Source organism: Saccopteryx bilineata, chromosome 2 (genome assembly GCF_036850765.1).
Source record: "Saccopteryx bilineata isolate mSacBil1 chromosome 2, mSacBil1_pri_phased_curated, whole genome shotgun sequence".
Classification (NCBI taxonomy): Eukaryota; Metazoa; Chordata; class Mammalia; order Chiroptera; family Emballonuridae; genus Saccopteryx; species Saccopteryx bilineata.
In genome coordinates, this window is record NC_089491.1 from 168,441,099 (window position 1) to 168,460,754 (window position 19,656).

The 19,656-nt window shown below is 39.4% G+C and overlaps 1 protein-coding gene and 1 non-coding gene across 2 annotated transcripts in view; both read left to right on the forward strand.

Moving 5' to 3' along the window:
* WIF1 (WNT inhibitory factor 1) overlaps positions 1–19,656 on the forward strand; it is a 109,662-nt gene that overhangs the window by 74,089 nt on the left and 15,917 nt on the right. Inside the window, exons 4-7 of the mRNA XM_066258372.1 lie at positions 5,642–5,782; positions 6,739–6,834; positions 8,319–8,414; positions 13,513–13,608. Of these exons, the coding sequence (XP_066114469.1) occupies positions 5,642–5,782; positions 6,739–6,834; positions 8,319–8,414; positions 13,513–13,608 (429 nt within the window). The remainder of the gene's footprint in view (positions 1–5,641; positions 5,783–6,738; positions 6,835–8,318; positions 8,415–13,512; positions 13,609–19,656) is intronic.
* Positions 2,292–2,454, forward strand: LOC136327640 (U1 spliceosomal RNA). Its single transcript, XR_010729820.1, has one exon. It is a non-coding gene; the product is annotated as a U1 spliceosomal RNA (small nuclear RNA).

Genomic DNA, 19,656 nt, shown 5'->3' on the forward strand with positions numbered 1-19,656 from the left:
TGTGTTGTTTACTTCTATATGAGTTTGTTTATATGCAATCAATTCAATTGCACATTGTTGTGTACTTGAATGCCATGTGAGTCATGTTCAATCTGCTTTAGTTTTTCTGAGTTGTTTTAATTTATCTCGGTTTCGATTATACAACCTAGATTGCACTGTATTTTATAGCAGCTGACCTAATTTCATCTAGCTTTTTGTAAAAGTGGCTGTCCACTCATGTGCTTATTGTTGTAAAAGCATAACATAACTTTCACATTTCTATTATTCCTTAAAAGAAGAGAGACTATGCTTTTTCTGTGTTCAATGTCTCTTTTTCTTTGTTATATGGGTTTTTCTGAGTGCTCGTTGTTAATTTTTTTTTTACAGAGACAGAGAGAGTCAGAGAGAGGGATAGATAGGGACAGACAGAAACAGAGAGGAGAAGCATCAATCATTAGTTTTTTGTTGCGACACCTTAGTTGTTCATTGATTGCTTTCTCATATGTGCCTTGACGGGGTGGGGGGAGGCCTTCAGCAGACCAAGTAACCCCTTGCTCGAGCCAGCAACCTTGGGTCCAAGCTGGTGAGCTTTTGCTTAAACCAGATGAGCCCGTGCTCAAGCTGGCGACCTCGGGGTCTCGAACCTGTCCTCCGCATCCCAGTCCGATGCTCTATCCACTGAGCAACCTCCTGGTTAGGCCATGTTGTTAATATTTTATTTTCTGTATCTCCCACTGTCTATGGTGAATTTTGTCTCTTTCTGTGTACATGTGTGAGCGTGCATGTGTATATGTGCAAGTGTGCACCTGTGTATATAAGGGTATATGGGTGTTTCTCCCATAAGGTATATCTTTGTTGTCTGTCAGTACCTAGGTTGTGACAGACATATACTAGATATACTAGATGCTGCAATTACAAAAACAAAGAAGATACAGTTTTTTGCATTTGAAAATCTCATGTCTAGCAAAGGATGTAGAATCATTAAATCATGATATGATGTAATCATAGAGAGAGGTGTTTGTGCAATATATAAATGAAATGATGTAGGCAGGGGTTATGAGGAAACGCTACACAGAAAGCAAGTACAGTTTAATTTGCATCTCATAAGGTGAAATGGAGGATGTTGGACAGAAAAGAGAAGAACACTTCACACAGCAAGATGAGTGTGCAAAGACAGGGTGTTTTGGACATGTGTCACATCTTTGGGAACTGAAAGGAATCTAATCTGGGTAGAGCACAGGGTTCGCAAAAGTCAGTTACTGAAATGAAACTAACATATACACTACTCACAAAAATAACTCAAAATGGATTCAAGACTTAAATGTACAACTTCAGATCATGAAACTCCTAGAAGAAAACACAGAATAAAGCTCTTTGACTTGGGTCTTGGTAGTGATTTTTTGGATATGACATCTAAAACACAAGCAATAAAATAAAAAATATACAAGTGGCACTACATCAAATTAAAAAGCTTCTGCACAGCAAAAGAAACAATCAACAAAGGGAAAAGAAAACCTATGGAGTGGGACCCTGGCTGGTTGGCTCAGTGGTAGAGCGTCGACCTGGCGTGTGGAAGTCCTGGGTTCAATTCCCGGCCAGGGCACACAGGAGAAGCGCCCATCCGCTTCTTCACCCCTCCCCCTCTCCTTCCTCTCTGTCTCTCTCTTCCCCTCCCGCAGCGAGGCTCCATTGGAGCAAAAGATGGCCCGGGTGCTGGGGATGGCTCCTTGGCCTCTTCCCCAGGCGCTAGAGTGGCTCTGGTCGCGACAGAGCGACGCCCCGGATGGGCAGAGCATCACCCCCTGGTGGGAGTGCCGGATGGATCCCGGTCGGGCGCATGCGGGAGTCTGTCTGACTGCCTCCCAGTTTCCAGCTTCAGAGAAATGCAAAAAAAGAAAAAGAAAAAGAAAACCTATGGAGTGGGGGAAAATAGTTGCAAACCAAATAGCTGATAAGGGGTTAATATCCAAAATATATAAAGAACTCATGCAGCTCAAAAGCAAAATGAAAATAACTTAAAAATGTCCAAAGACCAGAGTAGACATTTCTCCAAAGAAGATATATGAAAAGCCAACAGGTACTGAAAAGATACTCAACATTGCTAGTCATTAGGTAAAAGCAAATTAAAACCACAATGAGACATCACCTCACACCTGTTAGAATGGCGCTCATCAAAAGACAAGAGGTAACAAATGATGACATGGATGTGAAGAAAAGGGCTCATTTCTGCACTGTTGGTGGGAATGTAAATAAGTACAGTTGCTATGCTACTATGGAAAACAGTGTGGAGTTTCTTCAAAAAATTAAAAATAATACTTACCTGGCAGGGGAGATACCATGATCACGAAGGTGGTTTTCCCAGGCGAGGCTTATCCATTGCACTCCGGATGTGCTGACCCCTGCGATTTACCCAAATGTGGGAAACTCGACTGCATAATTTGTGGTAGTGGGGGACTGCGTTCATGCTCTCCTCTACAAAAAAAATAAAAATTAAATTAAAAATAGAACTACCGTATGATCCAGCTATTTGACTTCTAGGAATATATCCAAAGGAAATGAAAACACTAACTCAAAAAGATAGCTGCACCCACATAGTTATAGCAGCATTTTTTTTGTGTGTGTGTATATTTCTGAAGCTAGAAACGGGGAGAGACAGTCAGACAGACTCCCACATGCGCCCGACAGGGATCCACCCGGCACGCCCACCAGGGGCGATGCTCTGCCCACCAGGGGGCGATGCTCTGCCCCTCCGGGGCGTCTCTCTGCCACGACCAGAGCCACTCTAATGCCTGGGGCAGAGGCCAAGGAGTCATCCCTAGTGCCCGGGCCATCTTTGCCCCAATGGAGCCTTGGCTGCAGGAGGGGAAGAGAGAGACAGAGAAGAAGGAGGGAGTGGGGGGTGAAGAAGCAAATGGGCGCTTCTCCTATGTGCCCTGGCCGGGAATCGAACCCGGGTCCCCTGCACGCCAGGCCGACGCTCTACTGCTGAGCCAACCGGCCAGGGCCTATAGCAGCATTATTTACAATAGCCAAGCCATGGAAACAACCTAATTGTCCATCAATGAATGGGTATTTTTCTAGATTTTAAGTGATTAATATATTTTCACAAAATGTCTTCAAAATCAATGACTGAAACATAAGCACCGGAGGTAGCAGGGGTTTTGATTTGTCTTCTTTACTAAAGTATCCCCAGAGTTTAGAACAGTGACTGGCACTTAGTAATCACTCAATAAATATTCATTGAATGGATGAGCCCTTTAGATTTTTGACTCTTACTTGTAGTTAACCATTTAGAGGGGAAAATTCATCTTGAAAACCCTAAAGAAAGTTACTTATAGTGTGTTTTCCTTTTTGAAGTTTCTATTGGATTTTGCATTCTTGTTTTTTTCCCCTGGGGTTGATCAGAGCCATATATATTAATATATTTTAGAACCACAGGCCAGGGAACTCTGTGCATCTCCTGACTTTCACTGACTTAGAGGCCGTGTTAGCGTGCGCTCCAAAACCTCTACAAGTGCCCCCAGGTGACTGGAGTATGTGAACATGTAGTCACACCTTAACCAGATTTGTAAATGGTTTGATTTTAGTACATCTGAAAATATGGATGAACTATTAATCGTTCTTAACTGAATTTCCCATACATATAAGACAGTTTTTAATATGCAACATTTTGAAATTTGACAATGCTGATAAACAGGAAAGAATCATTTACTTACAAATGTCTCTTTTATACTAAGATTCTGAAAGCTAAAGTAAAACTTAAAGCCTTTTTTAAAAGAATTAGGTGGGCTGCAAAGTAGATCCTGAATAAGGACCCAAAAAAAGATACACCTGGAACATAATAGTTTGGATGATGACATGTGATGAGGAAGATTCTAAACATTCTATTTTTCAGTATCTTTTCAGTTTTATCTTTTTATACTTCAGAGCAATTATTGGCCCACCCATCCATGCAAAAGATTCATGAGAACAGGCTTGACTTGGAGGAAACATTGATCTAAAGCTAGTCAGTCACTGGTGACGGAAGATTTGACTGGGTGGTGGGCACACAATACAATATGCAGATGATGTATCGTAGAATTATACACTTGAAACCTATATAATTTTATTAGCCAATGTTACCCCGATAAATTTAACTAAAAGTAATAAGTAAACAAAAAAAATCATGAGAAAGATAAATTTTATAATTGAACAAAGTGAAAATTGTAAAAAGAGTTAACAATTGAAAGAGATTGTTTACTCCTTTGCTTCCTTCTGAAATGTAAATCCCTTCAATGGATTTCTGTGTTTTGTAAATCAGTATTTTCATATATAAGATTTCATTAAACCAAGGCTTTTATTGAAATAACAATTTTATTCTGGAACTTTAGACACAACTTTGGCTTTCTCTTTTTTACTTCTGTTAAAATATCTGTATATCTTTTTCATCATTTAATTGATTATTTGCAATGCTAACATTTTAAGATTTAGGAGAACTGGAAATCCATGTTATTTTGCGACTGGCACAGTAATGAACACTGACAATGCCAAAACCTTGAGGGGAGTTGTTAGTCGCCAAAGCACATTAAAAAGATTGAATGACCAGTTTGTGTACAATGCCTTACAGAAATGAGCAGACCAATTGCCAGCTTGAGTTTTCTTATAATCCTAGGGAAAGGTTTATGAAATCTCTCAAGGGAAAGGATTTTTCTTAGCTTGGTATAATCTTCCCAAACTAGGCAGTCACTGTTTTCTGCCATACAAAAAACAAAATGAAGCAAAATTTCACGTGTATGCCTATTAACAATATTTCTTCTTATTTATTAGGAAGAACTAAAGTCTAGTGGATTAACTACTATAAATCAGTTCCAGTAGATATATTATGATAATCAGTGACTTATGAGTATACCACAATCGGTGGCCTTATCCTCTCTGTACAACAACATCTCTGTTAGTTCCTAAGTCAACACATACACACCCTAAGTGATCACTGGACTCACAAAATAGAAGTGGCCTCCTCTTTAGTAATCTAAACCTTTAGATATAAGGCTATCATGAGATTATTTCATCACACCACACACTCTTCTAGATCTGCAAGATATGGACATTTATTAATATTAACAAACAACTCGAGAAAATATTAACTTCATTAACTCAGTTCAATGATCGGGGTTTCAGTTATAGAATGTTTCCAATGAAACTATTTTGTACTTTTACACACATAAAGTAAAAATAAACTAAATGGGGTATTGCTCATAGGGCTTTATTTAATGGATTCTGAAATGTTGATTTTTTTTTTTAGCTGTTTTTTGGATTACATGGAAGCAGGTGAACATGCCCACAAAGTTTCTTCCCCTGATTAATTAATCTATGCTGCCTATTTGTAACTTTAATTTTCAGAGAAAATCTTTTCAATATAGTACAAGCCAGACTACAAACAATATATCCCCAATCTGGTGTTAGTAGGGAAATTCATTCTTTCTCCACCCAGCGTCAAATACAAGTTCTATAGAGAATGCCCAGGTGAACAAAATACACTCCCTACTCCAATGGAGGTACTAGAATGTCAAATAATGAAATGTGAACATTGTTGCTTTGTTCTTTGTTTCTTTTACCAAGATTTCTGTAAAACTGCAATGAACTGGATAAACTGTTTCTCAGTATGTTCTTCTTCTTTCTTTAGTTGTTCAGATTGGTTTCCCATGCCTGGGAAAACAAGATGGAGTGGCAGCGTTTGAAGTGAATGTGATTGTAATGAATTCTGAAGGCAACACCATCCTACAGACGCCTCAAAATGCTATTTTCTTTAAAACATGTCAACAAGGTAATCAGTGATGGTGATTCAAGAGAAAGCTCATAAGGCTTCCAGGTGTTATTTGGGTCAAAAATTACAGGTGAATAGGTAGATAGGTAGGTAGGTAGGTAGATATGTTTTGTATAATTATAATCACACCAATGGGTTGATAAACACAGAGGCCAGTAACAGTGCTAAGAAAGACTTTCTGTGCTTTGAGCCCACTCAAAATTTTAAGAATTCCAATACCTCCTTCAAAATGCACCGTTTCTACCTCTTGCTTTCTCCTCCTTTAACACGGTCTTTGGGGGTACTAAGTCTATCTCTGCTATGGTCATATATTTTCCCCCTCTTCTTATTCTGGATCCTCATAGCGAGGTTATCAGTCATTAACAGTAACTGCCACCTGTCGAGGCAATACTCCCCACCCTCCTGTCCAAAGTTTGGTGCTTCTGACTTTCTTGGAGGATAGGGTACCAGCATTAAGATAGCAATCTCTGCTAGGCAAAAGAACCCCACCACCACACCCAGGATGCCCATTTAAGCATGGAGACCTGGCTCCTTTCCCATCCTGATAAAAGTTTTTCTAGCATAGAATTTAAGCTCTGGAAGCTTTCAGTGCTATAAAGATATATCAAAAGGTCTTTCCACCCTCTGAAAGTGAACCTTGAGGGCATAGACTATTTCAACATAAATTTAAGGAGGTAGAGTAGATTGATAGGTGGGGTGAAGGCAAAATAAGGCTTGCTTTGCCTTTCATGAGCCCCTTACCATTAGAAGTAAGATTGAGAAATGCAGCATCTCACTTAAAGAAGACCTAGTGAAGTACAAGTGGTGTGGAGAGAAAGTGATAGAAGTATTGTTATTTAATAAGTTAGGATCATTAGCACATTGTGGGAAAAATTATCACTACCTCCTCATGCTCGCTGTAATTCACGCAGTATGATTTCAAAGGTGCCCATTTAATCTGTTTCTCTTTGGTGAAGCTGAATGCCCAGGAGGGTGCCGAAACAGAGGCTTTTGTAATGAAAGACGTGTCTGTGAGTGTCCTGATGGGTTCTACGGCCCTCACTGTGAGAAAGGTAAAGACAGCCTTCCTTGCTTGCTCCCTAATGAAATGAATGTCCCATGGGAGCCCACAAGTATTTTTAACACTTCCCCTGAAATTATTTTTTCTGGTCACATTATAAGGATTAGTAAAATCTTTAAAAAGCTACAGAAGAGCTACTGGAAAGTATTTCTTCTAGGATTGGTGTTCTGTTAAATCTAAATATGTGGTGACAGAGTTAGAGAACTTTGGCACAATGTTTACATCTTTGTGGACACTCCTCACCCCCCCAAAAAAATATTAACTGTTATATACACTATGTTTTGACATAATCTTATAACAGTTTTGAGGGATTTTTTTCCCTCTACTTAAATTGCTTTTTAAAAGCTAATTGGGTGCCCATCACACAATGTAATGTGCAGATCGTATGTCATAGAGATGTACACCTAAAACCTGTATGATCCTGTTAATCAATGCAACCACATTAAATTTAACTTAAAGTAAATAAATGTTAGCATTGTGGCTGATTTGAAAGTTTCTTCTCCAATTAAAGGTGGCTTAATTCATAATTAAGTTTACACCTGAGTTGTGAAGTTGCTATGAGGCAAAAAAAAAAAAAAAGGATGAATAAATATCATTTGTGTAGTAACTACATCCATTTAAATAAAATCACTAATAAGGAAGGTATATGAAAAAAATATAGACACAAAGAAATGTGTATTAACCACAAGATACTTAAATATTAAATACTAAGAGCTTATTTGATCAAAATAATCAAAATATTTTTCATCTTCAAAAAATAAGAATTTTTCTTATTTACATTTTTTTTTTTTTTTACAGAGATGGAGAGTCAGAGACAGGGATAGACAGGGATAGACAGACAGGAACGGAGAAATGAGAAGCATCAATCATTAGTTTTTCGTTGCACGTTGTGACACCTTAATTGTTCATTGACTGCTTTCTCATATGTGCCTTGACCGCGGGCCTTCAGCAGACCGAGTAACCCCTTGCTTGAGCCAGCGACCTTGGGCTCAAGCTGGTGAGCTTTTGCTCAAACCAGATGAGCCCTCACTCAAGCTGGCAACCTTGGGGTCTCGAACCTGGGTCTTCCACATCCCAGTCCGACGCTCTATCCACTGCACCACCGCCCGGTCAGGCTACATTTAGTTTTGAATTAGAAAATCAAGGAATAAGGGCAGGGAAATACATTTACCATCTAAGAACACATTTTAGTTGTAATTATGATTCTGGACAAATTTTGATCAGCCATTCCAATGGAACAATTCCAAAATTCTTTTTCATGAAATTGGTTAATAAATAGTCTGATATGAAAAAAATAGTCTGATTTAGAGCACAAAAATAATTTTTAATATAGAGAACTTGTATCACTAAAGAGTGACCATTTTTCAGTCAGTCACAAAGCTTGAAAATGTAGACCTGCTATATTATTGACATTTCTTACATGCTCCTAGTCCAACACCCTATTAGGCCTTAATCAGAGTTCTCTCTACCTACTAGCCCTCTGTACACCACGATGTATGAATGGCGGACTCTGTGTTACTCCTGGTTTCTGCATCTGCCCACCTGGATTCTATGGCATCAATTGTGATAAAGGTAACAGTTGTTTTTAAAGAACAGAGTTCTTTTTACTTTTTAAATATTTAGTAAAAGACATATGTATATCATCACTCTTCATAAAAGTACTGTAAACAGGGTGTATCACTTAACTGGCTACTGTAATAACTTTAATCCCAACTTTTAGTGTAGTTTAACACAGTAGAAATTTATTCTCACTCACAGAATGCTCTTGTGCCAGAATATGGTCAGTGGCAGGGAAGCTTTTCTCTATGCAGTGACTCGGGGACCCAGGCACCATCCATCTGTGGTCCTGCCTAGAGTTTTGGAACTCTTTGGATCCAGCCAATAAGCAGAGAAAGAGACATTGGAGTAGGCACTGTTCAAAAACAAAACACACACACACAAACCTGCCTCAGAAGTGACCCACAAAACTTCCACAGGTAGAAATTAATGCCATTGCCCTACCTGGATGCAGGCAGGAGAAATGTCATCCCTGTGTGGATGGCTGTCTCCCACTGACAACTTTATGAGAGGAGAGCCTAGATTTTTGTGAACTGTCCCTGCCACATGGGTTTTGGTAGGGTCATAGTCAGTGTTATGGGTAAACTTCTAAGACGGAAATGAAACAACTTGATCCAGTTTCCTAACCTAGAAGTTCACTGACCCTCAATTCAATGCTCTGCTTATAGATCACATCCCTGAGAGGTCAGGTTCCTCCTACCTGTAATGCAGTATCACAGCCAGACTTCCTTCTTAGAAAGTGAATTCAAACTTGGTCTTAAACTATAATTGACTGATTCATACTCTTTATAAGATACATCTCTATTTTGCTCAGTTTCCATCTTTTATGAAAAAAAAATTAAATAATATTCAGCAAAGTGTATGCATTTAATGATATTGTCCCTGTATCAAAAAGGTAATTCCATGTGTAGAGCTCAATTTTTTTTTTTTTTTTTTGTATTTTTCTGAAGTTGGAAACGGGAAGGCAGACAGACTCCCCGCATGCGCCCAACTGGGATCCACCCAGCATGCCCACCAGGGGGCGATGCTCTGCCCATCTTGGGGTGTTGCTCTGTTGTGACCAGAGCCATTCTAGCACCTGAGGCAGAGGCCATGGAGCCATCCTCATTTCCCGGGCCATCTTTGCTTCAATGGAGCCTCGGCTGCGGGAGGGGAAGAGAGAGAGAGAGAGGAAGGAGAGGGAAGGGCGGAGAAGCAAATGGGAGCATTTCCTGTGTGCCCTAGCCGGGAATCGAACCCGGGACTCCTGTATGCCAGGCCAACGCTGTACCACTGAGCCAACTGGCCAGGGCCAGAGCTCAATTTTTTAAAATAAATATATGGTTGAAACAAAATTAGTGTTATTTTTGAGAAATGTCTCTTCAGTGATAATGCCATAGCACCAATTAAGATTGAAATGAGCAATTTTCAAAACAAACAAACAAACAAAAAAGAATGGAAAGAAAATCTAAAGGAAAGAGCCCTTAGCATGAGTCTAAGTAATAGTCTTGGTTTCCTTCTATTTTCTGATACATAGTACTATCATACAATTACTGGTATCTGATTTCATTCTCAACAACCTTTTAGATATGTAGTTTTGTCTAATGTATTCCCATATAAATGAGGTTTATAGAGCTTGAGTAGCTTGATCCAAATTCACATCTTCCACTGTATCCTGTTGGCACGTAGGCTACCTGTTTCAGGTCTCAGTTTCTGCATGTGTAGCTCTGAATCTGGACAAATAACTTCATCTCTCTGTGGGTCATGCTTTTTCCATTTCTAAACTGGAAATTAAGCCATTGACCCCAGGTCTCTTACCCCACAGCTAATTGAGATAATATGTGAGCATTGGATTTAAAACAGCTTTAAAAATTTGTATTCATAAAGATTAAGCCCTGATGACACTGATAATAATTAACAGCCAGTGAATAAATTTTTTGTGTGTGTGTGACAAAGACAGAGAGAGAGACAGATAGGGACAAACAGACAGGAAGGGAAAGAGGTGAGAAGCATCAATTCTTCATTGCGGCACCTTAGTTGTTCTTTGATTGAGTTCTCACATGTGCCTAGATGGGAGGAGAGGTGGTGGGGAGGGCCTACAGCAGTCCGAGTAACCCCTTGCCCAAGCCAGCGACCTTGGGGTTTTGAACCTGGGTCCTCTGCATCCCAGTTTGACACTCTATCCACTGCGCCAACGCCTGGTCAGGCGTGGATAAAATTCTTGATTGTGAATCGTTTTGGGGTTTTTTTACTTGTCTAAATTTAGCATTTAGCATCTCTGTTATTTCAAAATTGGGCATTTATTGAAGCAGAATTAAACTCATGTTACATAGAAGCTATTAGGAAATAAACAGATTTGAATGAAGAACTCGTATTGACAGGTTTAATGAGAACATTACATAGATATGGCTGTTATTGATGTAATTTGCACAGTGGAATGTCAAATGCATTGTTTTTCTTTCGTTATGGTTTCACAAAGACTACATAATTGTTATTGAAGGAAAATAAAATCTCTATCAGTATTCCCGTACATTTTACATTTGGTAATATTTTACCTTTTAGATGAATATTTTACCTTTTCTTCTTTGTTGGATTCCAATAATTTTAAAAATCCATTTAGAGGCCCTGGCCGGCTGGCTCAGTGGTAGAGCGTTGGCCTGGCGTGCAGAAGTCCTGGGTTCGATTCCCGGCCAGGGCACACAGGAGAAGCGCCCATCTGCTTCTCCACCCCTCCCCCTCTCCTTCCTCTCTGTCTCTCTTCCCCTCCCGCAGCCGAGGCTCCATTGGAGCAAAGGTGGCCCGGACGCTGGGGATGGCTCTGTGGCCTCTGCCTCAGGCTCTGGAGTGGCTCTGGTCGCAACAGAGCAACGCCCCAGAGGGGCAGAGCATCGCCCCCTGGTGGGTGTGCCGGGTGGATCCCAGTCGGGTGCATGGGGGAGTCTGTCTGACTGTCTCTCCCCGTTTCCAGATTCAGAAAAATACAAAAAAAATACAAAAACAAAAATCCATTTAGAAAGTCTGTTGAAATTTCATTTGGTCTCACTGGAGATCTGGGAACATTAAAAAACAATTCTTTTACTACCTCAACAAAAAAAATGCTTATATTGTTCAGGAGGGAGCATAGAGCTTCTGAAAAATGGTTTAATTACTGTCATGGAGCTAAACCTTAGCACTACATATTTAAAGAAACATTAAGGATTAATTTTCATTGGCTCTTGGGACATCAATCACAAACTTCAGGAACTGACTAGTTAAGCATTGGCCTAGCGTACCCTCAGTGCTTGTGAAAATAACTTAGTTTCTGTGGCTTATTTTTCTGGTCAAGAACCATCACACGACAGAAATATAGAGGAGCTCGGTCAGGAAGGCAAAATATTATGCAAATGCTAAGAGTGTGGCCAAATTCTATAACACCAGCTTTGTCATATTCTAGAACTTTCAAATGAGCTCCTAGGTTCATTGCATTCCACACATTAATAAGGATAGTGCCCAGAGGGCTGCAGCCAGGTGGACACTGATGTTTTCACATCTTATCGTCCCCAGGAGAAACAAGGATAAGTGGGGAGACAGCACAGGCTCACAAACACGACTGTCAGCCCTAACAACACTCGCACCAGGTAGCAGAGAGGAAACTCAAAGAGCTGGTTCTCCTAAACCCTATACCCAGATGCTGCTGCTCCCCCACCCCCAGCACTTATGCTAGGAGGCTTGATTTTGCCAAAATGACTACATCATTGTTTTAAGCTAAGGATTTTAAACAGAAAAACTTTCTCATTTAAGAAGCATGATATTTATAGACCATTCTAGTTGGATTTCTTTTCCACAGAGAAAGCACATACTTACAACTTTTGGATTCCTTTCTAATTTTCGAACTGGAAGCTGGCTTTAGTTTTTGTTTGTCTATAGCCAACTTGGGCCTGTTTCCTATGGACAAGAAAAAAAAGCCCATATAACTGGACTTGCTAAGAATCCAAGCACATATTTTAATCACTTTTACAGAATGATCCAACTTGTCTATTTTTAGATATTTGCTCTTCCCCTATCTCCATTTCTATCCTTCTTCTATTTTAGATGCTAGTGAGCTGTCAAATTCCAGAAGTTGACACCAAGAGAGAAGGTGTAGGGTGAACCACACACAGTCTGGTTTTTACCTGGGTAATACAGTTAGTTGGATCTCCACAATAATATACCCAGGTTCTTCATCCCTCTGGCCCATGCTGCTGCCACTTCCCTGTCTGTGAGGTCTCACAAGGGTCGACAGGCTGTCTTTTCCTGAATGCAATTATCCCTTCTTCCAAACATCATAAAAGTCAATTTTTTTAAAAAGTCCCTATTCTATAAGGTGAATCTCTGTTCTTATTTGGGAAAAAAAAAAGTTGCTTCCTCCTTTGTCAGATCCTAATACTTAGGATTTTTCTCACTTTTTATCTATTTCAACTTTGAAAGTCTTCTCTTTGAAAGTTTTCTCCATTTTCCTCTTCCTTTATTTTAAAGAGAGGGTTCCATAGAGCATTATGTGGAAGTAGGACATTCCTTCCCTTTAGCCGTTGTCTTTCCCCTTTCATTACTGCAAACAGCTTTTAAGGCAAATCTGGCTCAAGAATATAAGTGAGAAGATTGATGAAGAGTCCACTAAGTGACCCCAGAACTGCAGAGGAGGGTGACATGAATTGGGTTAGGGAGGGGGGAGAGCTAAAGATGTAGTCCAAAACAAATTTCTTTGAAGGACTATGTTTTATCTTTAAAAATTATGCAAAATGTCTATTGTATCCATATAGCTTTTATTTGTTTTAATATAGAAATTTCTAAAAATCAATTGGGGGATTATAATTATCTCCTTTTAAGGTTATAGATGTTTATAAGAGAATAGAAAAGATCACTTTTTTATACACTGTGCCTCTTTTCACAAAGATGTAACCCCTTGGGGTGGGTACTCTATAACATGTATGGTATCCTGTTATGTTGTTGGGAGTCTGTAAATAGTCAAGAAATTGGTTCCAATTCCTATAAAGTGGCTTGTTTTACTACATAAGTAAACAGGCAAGTAGCAGATAACTCCAAAGTATCATTTAACTGTAAGTGCAGTTTGGTTTTTTTTAAGATTTAACCTGTCTAGTGTTATTCATTCGAACAGCAAACTGCTCAGCTACCTGCTTTAATGGAGGGACCTGTTTCTACCCTGGAAAGTGTATTTGCCCTCCAGGACTAGAGGGAGAACAGTGTGAAATAAGTGAGTATTGAACTTCTGCATTCTCTTTGATTTTTAGAGACCTTAGAAACTCCATTGAGCTCTTTCATTTAATCAATGAGCAATCTGAAGCTCAGAGACAATGAATTGCTTGTCTAAGGTCTCAGGCCAGTGGTTTCCTTTCACTAGACTCCGCCCCCATTCATTTAGCTAAAGGTAGGTAAAGAGTAACATAGTTCAGCTCAGATGGCTCAGAGCAAATGCTCTCTGATTCAGTTATGACTGGGTGTGGATTATTCAGCATATTGTGTTGTTCTTATTGGTGATTGTGTCCCCTTCTCATTGTGCAGAGCCCATAGTTTCAGTCTAGAAAGGTAAACCAGAGCTTTGGGACAGCTGAAATGTGTCACCTACCTACATGCATGGTTTTGTTTTTTTTTTCCCTGCTCTCACTGCCACATTTCCTAAACTAGACTGAGCCAAGTAACCCATCTAAGAGAAAAGGATAGACTCAAGAAAAAGCAGAAAAGGGTGCACAGCCATGAAGAGCAAATTCATATCACATACAACATGAATCAATATCACAGAAATAATGTTAAGTAAAAGCTGGACACACAAAGAAGTGTGTACTGCATCATCCCATTTTTATGAAGTTCAGGACCAGGCAAAACTAATGGATGATGGTAGAAACCAGATTAATGGTTGAGGGCACAAGGAAACTTTATTTGGGCTGCCAAAAATGCTCTATATCTCAATTAATGAAGTATCGCCTGAGTGTTTTATTTATGTAAAAAGAAATAGTTGAGCCTGACCTGTGGTGGCGCAGTGGATAAAGCGTCAACCTGGAAACACTGAGGTTGCCGGTTCGAAACCCTGGGCTTGATGCTTCCTGCTCCTCCCCCTTCTCTCTCTCTCTCTCTCTCTCTCTCCTCTCTATAATGAATAAATAAAATCTAAAAAAAAAAAAAATTAAAAAAAAACAACTCATTTATCTTTAAAAAAAAAAAAAAAAAGAAATAGTTGAGCTATAAATTTGGGGCATGTTATGCCTTCACTATATACAGTGTGTCTGTAAAGTCATGGTACACTTTTGACTGGTCACAGGAAAGCAACAAAAGATGATAGAAATGTGAAATCTGCACCAAATAAAAGGAAAACCCTCCCAGTTTCTGTAGGATGATGTGACAGCATGTGTGCATGCACAGATGATGACATAACACCGTGTATACAGCGGAGCAGCCCATGGCCAGTCGAGATGTGGACGGTACAGAGGAAAGTTCAGTGTGTTCTGTGGCTTGCTAAATTCGAATCTGTGACCAAAGTGCAACGTGAATATCGGCGCGTTTATAACGAAGTGCCACCACATAGGAATAACATTACTCGGTGGGATAAGCAGTTGAAGGAAACCGGCAGTTTAGTGGACAAACCCCGTTCTGGTAGGCCATCAGTCAGTGATGAGTCTGTAGAGGCTATATGGGATAGCTATCTAAGAAGCCCTAAAAAATCTGTGCATGAGCCCACATCGAACTGCACTGAATAGGTATGAAACTGGGAGAGTTTTCCTTTTATTTGGTGCAGATTTCACATTTCTATCGTCTTTTGTTGCTTTCCTGTGACCGGTCAAAAGTGCACCATGACTTTACAGACACACTATATTTGTCATGCTCCAATACAAAAATAAATATTTACAGGAGGGATGTGGTATCATTGTTTTGGGAATCAGAATATCAAACTGTTTGTCCTGACTTTTCTACCTACCACCTGTGTAATACCCTCAGCAAGTCACTAAAGTAGTCTAGAAACTCAGAAATGAGCCAACCCCAGTCTAGTTTGCTTTACGATCCAGAAGGCAGATAGATTAACATCTCAGCTCTGCCAAGGAAGGCACAAAAGCAACATGAGCACGTCAGCGGAGGGCGCTGTGTCCCTGCCTTCCCGGAGGTTCTGGGACATGGCGTTTGCATTCCCAGCTGGACTATATATGTAAAACACCACTGGGTTTGGTACAGTCAGAGTTTCTGAAGTTGTAGTAGGTTCAAAACTGAATAATACTGACTTCCTATTTTAACTTTCAACCTCTAATTTATTTGTGGGTTTTTGTACTTTAATGAGGGCTAGATGAAGTAACCATTTTTTATAGAGTTCAAATGAAATACCTCTGAAGTTTCCATAGAACATGTAATTAATTGTCAGGATGTGGTTTAGCTCCCCAGCCCTGATAAAGATATTGGTGAACTCATTTCCCTCAATTTTCTCACTGAATTTACTCTCAGACTTTGCATAGTTAGTTGGTTCATGTTTATGGATCTTTGTTTACAGGCTCATTTCTCTTCGTGAAAGTGTGCCCTTTCATGCCCTTGGGTTTATGACCTTTCCATTGGCAAGGACCATGTTTTCTATTTCTGTTTCCTTTTGTCTCTAACTGCACCAAAGATGTAGGCCTTTGAAAACTCCTGATTATCCCTATCACAAGTTATACACAAAGTCTTTTAGGGAATTTTTGGGGGTTTTGTTTGTTTTTACAGGAACCATGTTACCAGAAAGAGAAGGGAATGGGTCTTGAGTAAAAAAGTACTTCCGGTGTAATAGAGACAAAAAGTTGAATTATGTATTTTTTTTAAGTGACAACCAGTGCTTTTATAAGACACACCAGAAGTAAAGGAGAAATTTTAAAAATACACAAAAGAAATAACTTCTAACTGTAATAACTGCTTTACAATCTCTTATAATTCTTTGAATTCTGGGATAGTCTTTCATGGCTAGACCACGGCTGAAACAGTTCCTTGGGCTATATAATGCTTTTTTTAAATGTATTTTTATTTTTAAATTGAGATATAATTCACATACCATAAAATTTACCATTCTAAAGTATACTATTCAGTATGGTCAAAATCATGTAGCACTTCTATCTAAAACCTGAACATGTCATCATCCCCACAAGAAACCCTGTACTAATAGGAGTCTTGCTTCATTGCCCTCTCCTCAAGATGCTGGAAACCACTAGCCTACTTCCTCTGTCTTTAGATTTTTCTATTCTGTCTCTAGATTTCCCTATTCCTGTTCATATAAACAGGAGCATATCAAATCAAAACGGCAATGAGATACCACCTCACACCTGTTCGATTAGCTGTTATTAGCAAGTCAGGTAATAGCAAATGTTGGAGAGGCTGTGGAGAAAAAGGAACCCTCATCCACTGTTGGTGGGACTGTAAAGTAGTACAACCATTATGGAAGAAAGTATGGTGGTTCCTCAAAAAACTGAAAATAGAACTACCTTATGACCCAGCAATTCCTCTACTGGGTATATATCCCCAAAACTCAGAAACATTGATACGTAAAGACACATGCAGCCCCATGTTTATTGCAGCATTGTTCACAGTGGCCAGGACATGGAAACAACCAAAAAGCCCATCAATAGATGACTGGATAAAGAAGATGTGGCACATATACACTATGGAATACTACTCAGCCATAAGAAATGATGACATCGGAACATTTACAGCAAAATGGTGGGATCTTGATAACATGATACGAAGCGAAATAAGTAAATCAGAAAAAAAGAGGAACTGTATTATTCCATACGTAGGTGGGACATAATAGTGAAACTAAGAGACATTGATAAGAGTGTGGTGGTTACGGGGGGGAGGGGGGAATGGGGGAGGGAAAGGGGGAGGGGGAGGGGCACAGAGAGAACAAGATAGAGGGTGACGGAGGACAATCTGACTTTGGGTGGTGGGTATGCAACATAATTGAACGACAAGATAACCTGGACTTGTTGTCTTTGAATATATGTATCCTGATTTATTGATGTCACCCCATTAAAAAAATAAAATTATAAAAAAATAAAATAAAATAAAATAAAATATCTATTGGTTATGGAGAAAAAAAAAAACCAGGAGCATATAACATATGGCCATTTGTGTCTGACTTCTTTCACTTAGCATGATGTTTTCAATGTTCATCCCTATTGTAGCACATATTATTGCTTCCCTTTAATTGCTGAGTAATATTCTATTGAATGGATATGCCAACCACACTTTGTTTATTCAGTCAACAATTGATGGACATTTGATTGTTTCCACTTTGGGGCTATTATGAATAATGCTGCTATGAATATTTGTGTATAAGTTTTTGCGTGAACATGTTTTCAGGTCTCTTAGGAACATACGTAGGAGTAGAATTGTCAGACCATATGTTAACACTGTTTATTTTTTGAAACTATTTTCCAAAGAGGCTGTACCATTTTACATTCCCATTAGTAATGTTCAGGGTTCCATTTTCCTCCACATCCTTGCCAACACTTGTTATTTATTGTCTTTTTTTATGAAAAATACATATTTTGATATTTCTATTTTCATTTTTTCTGGCCTGTATTAGGATCAATATCTTCTCAGACTTCATTCTAACTTGATTATAAGATGCACTTGTAGATTAACAAATAAGACTATGATTAGAGGTATCTGGATATAATATACTTTTATTGTTATTTAAGGTTTATAGATTTTATAAAAATTTTTAATGAACTTTCAATTAAAAATACCACACAAGTTATTTCTACTATATGATAACTGGGTTCTTAAAATAACTTAATGGGTTCTTATTATTAAAATTCTTCATAGAAAATTTAGAATATTAAATGAAACCCTTCCAAATCTCACATAATCCTAAAACCCAGAGATGATGGTTGTTGGTACTTATTGTAAACCTTTAAAATTTTTTTTCTATGTGAAGCAGATTAGCAAGTTTAAGTTATCCCACAATAAAAAGAAAGTTCTCTTCACCAAAATCATTCTCTGCATTGTCCTTGGTTACAGTACAGTGGGTGGAGGAAATTCAATGTCTTTATTTTGTCAATACCTTATCTCTTTATTCTCACTGAACTCACCCACCAGTTAAAGTAAAAATGCTAACTCTTTAAACTTAGTCAAGTTTGTCTTCCAGCAATCCTTGGATTCTTTGAGGTAATCTCTCTCATTGACTCAATTTTCCACTGTCTAATGGATAGTTTGTTTGCAAAATATTTTCACGAAAAAGAAGTCAATATTAAAAGATACTTAAGATACTTAGAAGACTCTGAACTTTGAAACAATCAACCCTTCATAAGCTTTTGGCTTCATGATATTTGATCTAAGAATGCGGTTGCCTGTAGCCACATTTCTGTTGTGTGATAACACAACACACATTTCCAACATTCACATTTCTAACAGTTGCCTGCCATCACATTTCTGTTGTGTGATAAGCAGGAGAGAAGGTCCTCCTTCCTGGCTGCAATGAACCTAGGGGTACTCACTTGCTTCTTGCCAAGAAAACAGAAAGGCCCAAGGAGTTAGTGAGAAAGTTCTCTTCACCAAAATCATTCTCTGCATTGTCCCTGGTTACCAAATTCACTCCTCATAGAACATATGGAAATTTGGGCTCACCAAGTATTTCACACTCAGTAGTTTATCTTTTCTGCCATGTAATTTGTCCCACATCGTGCTTCCTTGAAAAACCTCAGTGCATTGCAGAATACTGTGAAATGATCCAATTTTGTGCATTTGATAGAGTCAGCTTTTCTTTTTTTTTTTTTTTCTTTTTTTTTTTTTTTTATTTCTCTGAAGCTGGAAACGGGGAGAGACAGTCAGACAGACTCCCGCATGCACCCGACCGGGATCCACCCGGCATGCCCACCAGGGGCGACGCTCTGCCCACCAGGGGGCGATGCTCTGCCCCTCCGGGGGTCGCTCTGCCGCGACCAGAGCCACTCTAGCCCCTGGAGCAGAGGCCAAGGAGCCATCCCCAGCGCCTGGGCCATCCTTGCTCCAATGGAGCCTTGGCTGCGGGAGGGGAAGAGAGAGACAGAGAGGAAGGAGGGGGGAGGGGGGGGGAGAAGCAAATGGGTGCTTCTCCTATGTGCCCTGGCCGGGAATGGAACCCGGGTCCCCCGCACGCCAGGCCAACGCTCTACCGCTGAGCCAACCAGCCAGGGCCAGCTTTTCTTTTTTTTAATGCAAATAGAAATTCAGAGGTAGGTAGGTACTCCTTTTCTTTAGATAAGAGTTAGGATCTTGACCAAATAGTAAACACTATTCTTTGTGTCAAATCCACCTA